Below are 10338 nucleotides of genomic sequence, written 5' to 3' on the forward strand. Positions count from 1 at the left end.
ATGATGGTAAAAGTAATCACAGATAATATTTAGTTTAAAAGTAAGAAATGAATTTATTTGATTTTGGTTTATATTATAGTTATCACTATGTTTAAGACAGAGTAAAACTTTTCTTGAATATTGATTTCATTGGGAGAGATATAAATGCCAAACATATTTTTTACTGTTTTAAATCTTATCCTGAAGAGCTGTATTTTCAAACTAAAATTTTTGCAAAAATGTTAAATTTACAGAATTAGGTGTATTTGCTTTATCGTTTGGTCTTTCTTCATGTAGAAAGCCTTTTTGTTTTTCCGTGTCAATGGAATTATCGACCAGATCATTGTATATATGGAAGCAATTGCCAAGAAGCAGAAGAAGAAGGAATCTTTATTCTTCATGGGAACAGAGGTGTTTATCATGATGATAAGCAACCAGCATTTAGAGCTGTTTATGAAGCACTGAGAAATGTAAGATTTGCTTTTTTTTTTTTAACTTTTTATTTGAAAATACTTTCAAGCTTATCTTGAGTTTGCAAGAATAGTACAAAGAATTTCCATACATCCTTTACTCAGTACAATACATCTGGTACAATAGGTCCAGTTATTTAATACATTAACTGATGTTAATACGTCAGTTATTAACATTTTACACTGTTTGCTTTGTCATTGGTTCTCTCTATCTACATTGTTTTTTTCTGAACCGTGTAAGTACAAGTTGCATATATCAAGCTCTTGTACCTCTCAAAACTTTGGTGCTTTTTACTAAGAGTAAGGGGATTCTCTTATTAACCACAGTACAAATATCAAGCTCAGAAAATTTAATGCTGATACTATACTTCAATATATCTTCCATGTGTCTTTATTCTCCCTTGATGTACAATAATATCTCAGTCTGACTTTCTCTTTTATGACATTGGCATTTTTGGACAGTAGACCCCCATATGCCTTCTTTTATTAGAATATTCTTCATGTTGGCTTGTCTGATATTTCCTTATGATTAGGTTTAGGGTACACACACTTGGTCAGAATGCTGTATAAGTGGTGGTATGTCCTTCTTGGGCCGTCGCAGTCACCACTGTCTCTCTGCCCTCATGGCTGATGTTGATTTTAATCACTTAGTCAAAATGTCCAGCTTTTCTTCAGTGTAGTAATTTTTCCTCTTTAAGCAGTCTATAAGAAGAATCTTTAAAATCATGGAAATACTCTGCTTCTCAACAAAATTTCCTCACTAGATTTAGCATCCATTGTTGGTTCTTGCTCAAACCAGTCTTTATTATGGTATTTGCAAATTGATGATTGCCCAACTCTAGCATTGTTTCCACACACATTATTTAGCACTCAGCATTGCTTTTGCTGTAAGGAAGAGCCCTCTCTTTTGCCCATTTATTGAGCTGTATATAATCAGTATGAACTGTTGAACTTTTTCCCCCAATAACTTATAATACGTTATTCCCTTCGTCCCCTCTCAACTCCCAGACTGAGTCTCACTCTGTCACACAGGCTAGAGTGCAGTGCCATCGTCATGGCTCACTGCAACCTCAAACCCCTGGGCTCAAGCAATCCTCCTGCCTTAGCTTCTGGAGTAGCTGGGACTACAGGCGTATGCCACCACGCCTGGCTAATTTAAAAATTTTTTTTTTTGGTAGAGACATGGGGTGTTGCTGTTGCTCAGGCTGGTCTCAAACTCCAGGCCTCAAGCAATCCTCCCCACCTCAGCCTCCCATAGTGCTAGGATTACAGGCTTGACACTCACTGTACCAGGCCTATTATTCACTTTCAATTATGTTGATGCTGAAGGTTATTCTAGATTTGGCCACTGGGAGCCCCTTTGACAACTTCTTGTGCCCTTTTGACTGTCCTTGTCATTATTTTGAGTACTTCCTTATTTTCTGGCCTAACAAAATATTGGAAGATTATCTTACACTTTCCCTGCCCTAGCCCTGAAATTAGTCATCTGTCAAAGGAGCTCTGGTTCCTTTTAGTAGGCTCTGGATGTTAGGCATGTTTTTTTGCTTACAGGGGTCTCTGCTTCTAAACCTTTTCAGTGACGCAGCTAGGAAGTATAAGTGCATGTGCAAACACACGAAATCATGTGTTTATACTTGACACCTCCAATTTCAGCCTGTTCCTCCAAGGCTCTTCCTTGCCTTCTCCTACTCCACATGTTATCTTCTTTCTTCTGCAGTTAGAATTATAACTCCTAATGTCAATACATTTCCTTATTTGCTTAATCCTACAATACATTTAAAACAATTTCAGAAATGCTCCATTCATAACATTACCTCCACTCCCCTCCCACCCAAAACCTACTGAAAAGGGTTCAAGATTTGTTCCCAGTCCTTCCTCCTCCTCCCCCTTGGTCCCAGATGAGGATGTGTACTCCATACTATGTTCAGAAGTTACTTGGATTAGTTCTTTTTTCCCTCGCTCTCAGTGTGGTTATTTTATTTATTTGAAATACATTTGGGTACATTTATTTCAGTATGCTTTCAGTTTTAGGTTTTCTTTTTTTCTTTTTTTTTTTTCTCTCCTTGTTGATATAATTTATTTGTTTAATGTGTGGAATATTAATATACTTCAAAAAGTCAAAACTATTTAAGGATTTACTCAGAGGTTATCACTTCTTCCCTTTTTCCTTTCACCCCAATCCCCCACCCCCATACATTACTAATTTCATTGGTTTCTGGTTTGTTCTTCCTTCCTTTCTTTTTGTAAGATGAGCAAATGTATGTATGTTTTATAATTTTCCTTTTCTTACAGAAAAAGTAGCACACTTTATATATGCATTTTTTGTTTGCTTTTTTCACTTAAAATATTCTGGAAATCCATGCATTTGTAGATATCGTTCTCTTTTTTTTTTTTTTAAAGCTATATGGTGCTCCATTTTATGTATGTACCAGAGTTTATTCAGCTAATATCTATGTTTGAACATTTTGGTAGTTTCCAATGGTTTGAATTATAATTAATGCAATAGTGCATAGCCTTGCCGTATGTATATTTGTAGTTTTGGAAAGTGAATCTTCACAGTAAATTCTTGGAATTGGGATTATTGGATTGAAGTAATTGTCTGTTTCCCCTCCATAGGGATTGTTTGCCTTCCTGCCAACAGTTTATGAGATAGCTTGTTCCCTACATCCTCATCAACACAGTGTATTATCAGGCTTTTAAAATTTTGTCATTCTAATGGGTGAGAAATGGAATATTAGTGGAGTTTTAATTTGCATTTCTCTTATTATGAGTGAAGTTGAACATCTTTTTATATACTTAAGAACCATTTTTATATTTTTTTGGAGGGTGAATTTTCTTTTGAGTCTTTCACCTATTCTATAGGTTTTTTAAAAATAACTTTATTGAGACATAATATATATGCCTTGAAGTTCATCCATTTAAAGTATATAATTCAGTAGTTTTTAGCATGTTTGCAGAGTTGTATAGACATTACCATGAGGAAGTTTTGGTCTTCCTTCCCTCTCCCTTCCTCTTAATTGTTAAAAATTGTTTGTATATTAAGGATATTAGTCTTTTATCTGTGACATATATTGTGAATATTTTCTTTCTATTTGACTTTTTTATGGCAGTTTATGCTATTCAGAGTTTGTTTTAAAAATTTTTGTAATCAAGTTTATCAACGCTTTTTTTTTTAAGTCATAATTAGGAAGCCTTTTCCTATCTATGCTCAGGTTATAGAACTGGGTATAGGGGAATTCGCCCACATGCTGTTTTACTTATTACATTCAGACCTTTGCTTTATTTGGAATTTACTCTTTTGTATTAGATAAGGAATGGATATTATTTGATTCTTTTCTAAATGGTTATCCTGTTGTCTCAACACCATTTATTTATAGTCTGTCTTTAACCCAAAGACTTCAGATATGGACTTTATCATATACCAAAATTCCATTTGTAATTTCTGGATTTTCTGTTTTGTTCCATTGGTCTATCTATTTGTTTGCTAATACCACACTATTTTCATTATTAAGGCCTCTTGCTATGTTTTAATATTTGGTAGGGCTGTTCCCACCTCATAGCTTGTCTTGTTCAGTGTTTTCCTAGCTTTTATATATTTTCCCAAAAGTATCAACTTGTTTAACTTCAATAAAAAAGCTTGTTGGTATTTTATTGGGAGTGTATTAGCTTTGTATATTAACTTGGAGACTGCTGACATTTTAATGTCATTTTGGTTAGGATGTCTCAGCACAAATTTAAAGACAAATCTTTCCATTTGTCTTATAGAAATATTTTATAGTTTTCTTCTTATAGATTTTGAACTTACCTTAAGTTTATACTTAAGTATTGTATCTTTTTTATTGCTTTTATAAATGGGGTTTTCTCTTTTAAGCATTTGCTTTATGAGTTTGGAAAAAAATTATACTGCCCATCCCCTCCCCTGTTCCAAATATCTGTTCTCTCTTTTCTTCTTGTTCTTATGGTCCCCTTTTATGTAATTAAGGTAGATTGCTGGAGTTGATTATACTTCATATACCTCTAGATGGGTCTATGAACCAGATCTCTGTGAATATGTTAGGGACCAAGACTTGGGGCAAATCCAAGGTAGGTTTGAATTTATGCTGTTACTCATTGAGCTGTATCACTATCCTTGTCAGCTAATTCACTGCTGCCAAGGAGGAAGTACATGTGACCACTCAGCTCTCATGTAGATGTGCTGTCTGTTCTGCTACACTATGCTTAAGCTTAGTGGATGAAAACAAATAACGGGAGTGCTAGTTTGATTTAAGTGTGGGGGTCAGGAGAAGAGCTGATGACCCCTGTTTGCTAGAGCCTCATTATTTGCTAGTGAACTGAAAACCTCTGGCTCAGTATAGCCTCACTGATTGCAATGAGAGTAAAAACACTTAACTATGATCCATGGTGACAGAGACTGTACTAGAACTGTGAAAGAGTGTATCGGTTTTGCTTTGGAAGGCCTCATTGAAGAGGAGGTATTTAAAGTGGGCCCTAAAGAATGAGTAAGAGTTTGCTAGACGCATGGGGCAGTCAGGGCCAAGAAGTGCTGGAGAAAATGGTTCAGAGGCTGTGAAAAGATCCATGGGGAGGTCAGGCATTGGGCTGTTCATTTTGACTGGAAGGATGGGTGAAGGTCGGCAGGGACTGGGATGAAGATGGATTTGGAGATGGTGTGGCTTACTAAGGTGATGATGTACCATGATAAGGAATTGAAGTTTTCTCCTGGACATCAGTGTTTCTCAAACTTGGTGGTGAAGTGCTAATGGCATTGTAGGCTATGATTTTGTATGTTATCTGCTAAGTTTTCTTGTCCTATGAACTTGACAGATGAGGTTTCTAAATAGTTTATCATGATATGACTGTACTCACTGAAGAATTATAAAATTTAGGTTGATGTTCATTTTAATGTAGCAGGCCTTGTGTGCCTTCAGAAATTAATATTATATTTTAATAATGTTTTATTATGAGTTGTCAGAAGGTGATAAAAATGAAGAAAAGTACTTTTGGGGTTCTGAGACTTTGCAGGATAGAAATGAAATGCATTCCTATAAAAATGTGATTCCTTTGTCTCCTTTGAGCATTTAAAAAAAATCTGTTATTAGAGAATTAAATCTCCTTAATTTTATTTGGTTTTGTTTTTGGCTTATAAATAGATACCTTTAAAAATCTGAGTAATAGTTTTAAGTTGATTAATTACACTTGATTTTTTGAAAATAAATTTTAAAAGGATTTCAGATACTGAATTAATGATTTTTTGTGTTTGTTTTTGGGTCTGTGTTAACTACAGCTTATATATTTCCATTTTTCAACTTAATAAAGTTAATCAGTCTTTTATGGTATTCTTGGTTAGTGTTTTTATCTTCCCTTATGTATAATTCAATGAGAAGTATAATTTTTTTAAAGAATTGTATTCAGACAAGGGTATTTATGCAACTTTCAGACAGGAGCTTCGTCATAGCCATGGAATACAGTGAACAATATGAATTATAAAGTAGGTGAACCATCTTTAAAATGTAAATGCATGGCTATGTCTACCAGCAAATCTATTTTTATAGTCCATGCATATTTGTTAAATATTAGTTATCGAATGAATACAAATATTAAGTTTAAACATTGCAAATCCAAAATGAGAACAAAACATTTTATGGCTCTATAAGGGATTTTCAGCTTCATGTATTTCATTCTGAGTTATATTTCTTGGTGTTTCTGTGTTAACTTTGATATACTTTATACCCTGTTTATATTTGCAAAATATTATTATCTCTGCAAAGGAGTCTTGAATTTTTCCTTCCTGCATTGCCACCTTATATATAGTTGACATTCAGGATGTGTTGGTTGAACGGCCATTCTGCCATACTTTTCAAACATGTTCTATTCTCTGAAAGTGCCTTATATTGCCTAATTATAGTCATCATAGTCTCACTGTATATTTCCTGCCTTTCAACTGGCAGTCTTATATATAGAGCATAACCTTCCTAAAAATTTGTGTGCTGGGTACTGTGCCATTGAAAAGAGGGAATGATTAACTTGTAAGAGGTGCTTCTTAGAGGAGCTGATGTTTGAATGAGCTGTAAGGATGATGAGTACCCGGCAGAGAAGGAAAGGTAAGGACGAGTGAGGCACAGTATACAGTATGGAAAGAGATCTGGAGTCAGGTAAGGGCACATGTGGCCTCTGGGAAAGGGACACCAAAATGTAGGTTATACACTACACGGCTCTGTGGGCACTGCAGATTGTGTGAATGGCAGAATACAGTTTTATTTTTATATATATGGAAATTTTGGTAATTTATCATCTTTTTCCTTAAAGGTCAAATTGTTTGTGTCATATGGTGGGCTAAAAGAGAGCTAACTCATGAGACACTTTTTATTTCGGAAAATATTCTTTAAAGGGCTTTTTTTCCCCCAGTGAAGAACAAAAAAAAAAAATTTTAACCACAGATGCTGGGATTTAAATCACATGAAAATGAATAAACTAGATCTCAAGAACTGCATAGTCCTGAGAATCAGCAGTCTTCCTTTAATTCTTAAATGCCTTTGTAATGTTTCCATTTTATTGTCATCATAGAGTAAAACAAAGAAAAAAAGAAATCACAGTTTGATCTTCCTGTTACCATCTATCTCTCAACGAGTTGTTCAAGTATGTTTTTTGATAGTATCACTTGAAGAGATATACCTTCTTCAACCTGGCTGCCACTTTTAACCCCAGACAAACTTAGGCATATCTATATATAGTCAGCACTTTTTCCAGTTTTCCACTATTCATTGAACTTCATCGTTGAACAGGATTTTTAAAACAGACTTAGAACAGTTTCATTTGCTTGATGTCTGGATAAGCAGTGCTTTGTGGTGGTTAAGTGCCTGCACTTCTGCAGCTAAGCTGCTGGGGCAGAATCCTGGCTTAGCCACTTACTAGATTTATAACCGAGGAGGAAATCCTCTCTTGCTGCCTTAGTTGCTTCATTGTAAAATGGGTATACTATTACCTATATTATAAAGTTGTTATTGTGAGGCTTAAATGCATTAATACATATACAGCACTTAGAGTGGCACCTGGCATGTAGGAAGCACTCTGTGTGCTATTTTTACTTTCATTATATTTTCATTACATTGCTCCTAGCTAAACTTCCCTTTTCCCCTTTTTTTTACCTTCAAAACAATTTTAGATATTTATCTTCACTGTGTGTGATTTTTAAAAATCACTCCTAGAGATGGTTTAAGGCAGTTAATGCTCAAGAGTTTTCTTTATCAAAAGATACCAAGATTTAGGATCTCTTTGCATCTCTACAGTAATGAAATCCATGTTATGAATGAGCATCCAGGTTCATCCTGTTCTCTGTAGGTTGACTCATTAATTGTGTTTGGGTGGTGCTTTGATTTCCTCTCCCTTAGGGTGCTAGTGACCCTCAGGGATAACCAGGTCATTTGCAGCCCTGGGAGATTTCAGGTTCTGAATTTCCTTTGTGATTTTGCATTTTTAATTGACTTTAGACTTTCACGTAAAGCATTCTATTTTCAATCCCCATCCATCTTTCTCCTTGAAAATATACCTAGTTGAAAATACTAAAATCACAAAATCTACCTGGCTAAAAATACTACAATCACAAATTATTTCCACTTAACTACTACTATAGTCTTTTCCAAAATATATTCCTTGGGATATTAATATATTTTATTGTAAAAAGTACAAGGACTCTAGTCAAAAATATATTTTGGAACTAGCAGGCCAAACAACATTCAACATACATATTTTCTGTTTTGCTTTTTAGACTTTTTCATGTGCCAGTGTGAATCCCTATGAAGAGTACATAATATTTAGCAGTTCTCAAATTTATTTATCCTTGGAGTCCTTTTGTGCAATTAGGGTTCTTTGGGAAATGCTGAACTGTTATCATCTTGCGTTCCTCCCACTCCATGTCTCTGTCTCATTTCTTTCCAGTCCAGCCTCAACACTGTTACCAGAGTGGTTTTTGGAAGGTGGGATGGGGTTGGGGCACATGGTAAAGCCTTTTTTTTTTTTTTCAACCAGTTCGGCTTTGATTAGTTTCTCCCAGATACCTTCAGAGTTTTTGGTCATCTTCTTCTACCAGTGTCTTTGGGTCTTCCCTGCTCCTGCACATGTTGTGCACATGTTTTACAGGCTTGGAATGCCCTGTCCCCCATTACCTCTTCTCTGAAAAGCTTTCTGTGATTCTACAAGAGATTTAGTATGACTGTTCCCTTCTCTAATGTGAGATGATTGTTCTGTTTCATTTATTGAAAATATTGGCTGGGTGCGGTGGCTCCCGCCTGTAATCCCAGCACTTTGGGAGGCCAAGACAGGAGGATTGCTTGAGGTCAGGAGTTTGAGACCAGCCTGAGCACCATAGGAAGACCTTGTCTCTACAAAAAATAAAAAAATTAGCTGGGTGTGGTGGCATGTGCCTGTAGTCCCAGCTACTCAGGAGGCTGAGGCAGGAGATTGCTGGAGCCCAAGAGTTTGAGGTTGCTATGAGCTACGATGACACCACTGCACTGTAGCCCAGGCAGCAAAGCAAGATCCTGTCTCAAAAAAGAAAGAAAATACTTGTTGAGCATATAATTTCTGTGAGATATTAAATGGAGGTTGTTAGTATTAAACTGATAGAAGTTGTTTGGAAAAATAATTAAATTTTTATATGTATCTTTGCCTTTTTATTGTCTTTCTCTAGTGTTCTTTTGAAGATGAGGACATCCGTTCCTTATTTAAATCTTTAGAACTGGAACTACAAAAGACAGTGCATACATACTGTGGAAAAATTTACAAAATATTTATCAAACAACTAACAAAAAGCATAGGAGATCGTTATGACAGACCACCAAAGGAAAGGTGATTCTTGGTGACTGCTGAATCAAGTGGATGAAAACAACAAAGTATCAGAGGGCGAATGTGAAGGAATTGTCTTGGATGAAGTATTCAGAAAGGAATTATTCATCTCCAGAATAATTTTTTTCCTAAAGAAGTTAAATGAGCAGTATATTCATGTAATGAAGAATAAGTTAAAATCTTGGGCTCCCGCAAGAAACATTTTTGATCTCTGATGTTTTATAATGTTACTTGCTATCATTCCAGTATTGATTAAAATATTGAATGGTTTTGGCCTGCAGACTTCTGTTGACTCTTAACTCTCAAGTGAGTAAGAGCAGTGGGGTCTGTATGGATGGAGAAAACGTACCTCATACACAGTGGGAACACTCAGACTGTGAGTATAGCAATAATTTTATGTCAGCACTAACCTCACTTTAAATGTGTGAGAAAAAAGATGTTTACAGGAGCAGAAAAGGTTCTGTTTCTAAAGAAATGTGATGTAACCATTGACAATCTATGTGTGCCTTTATACATTTCATCTCTGTTTGAAAATATTTTTGTGACAATCATGTTTAAAATTATTTTTAGATTATAAGTAAGCTGCATGTTAAAAATTGAGCTATATAAGAAAGGGGAAAAATAGTGGAAACTTTGGGGTTTCAATGTGTGTGTGGGTGTGTGTGTGTGTGTGTGTCTATGGGGGTGTATGAGAGAGAGAGAATGCAGTGTTTTCATTTTGTATGCATTAAACTGTCTTGCCAAAACTCAGATCTAAGATTGTTAAATAGATATTTGGGGTAATTTTTTATCACTTTAAATGAAAATTTTCAGCTTTACTGGGCATTCTGGAAGCAAAATCTATTATGCTGATAAAGTGAAAACCTTGCTAGTGTACTAATATGGTGGTGGAAAATGTGATGGACCAAAATACATAAGCTATATACTGCCTGTGATCAGTAATTTTAGTTACAACAGAGTAGAAAAACGTGTCCATTTAAACTTCTACCTCATAATGGCTTTGCAAGATATTTTTGAAGAAGCAAATAGAGCCTTACTTTAAGTTAGA

At 35.2% G+C, this 10338-nt stretch overlaps 1 protein-coding gene across 1 annotated transcript in view; it reads left to right on the forward strand.

The window, feature by feature from the left end:
- The window catches only part of GXYLT1 (glucoside xylosyltransferase 1), a 31768-nt gene extending 21732 nt beyond the window's left edge, over nt 1–10036 (forward strand). The window contains exons 6-7 of the mRNA XM_045554013.1: nt 277–449; nt 9136–10036. Coding sequence (XP_045409969.1) covers nt 277–449; nt 9136–9297 — 335 coding nt within the window. The 3' untranslated portion in view covers nt 9298–10036. The remainder of the gene's footprint in view (nt 1–276; nt 450–9135) is intronic.
- Nucleotides 10037–10338: the final 302 nt, after the last annotated feature.

The sequence above is a fragment of the Lemur catta genome, chromosome 6 (assembly GCF_020740605.2).
Source record: "Lemur catta isolate mLemCat1 chromosome 6, mLemCat1.pri, whole genome shotgun sequence".
NCBI lineage: Eukaryota > Metazoa > Chordata > Mammalia > Primates > Lemuridae > Lemur > Lemur catta.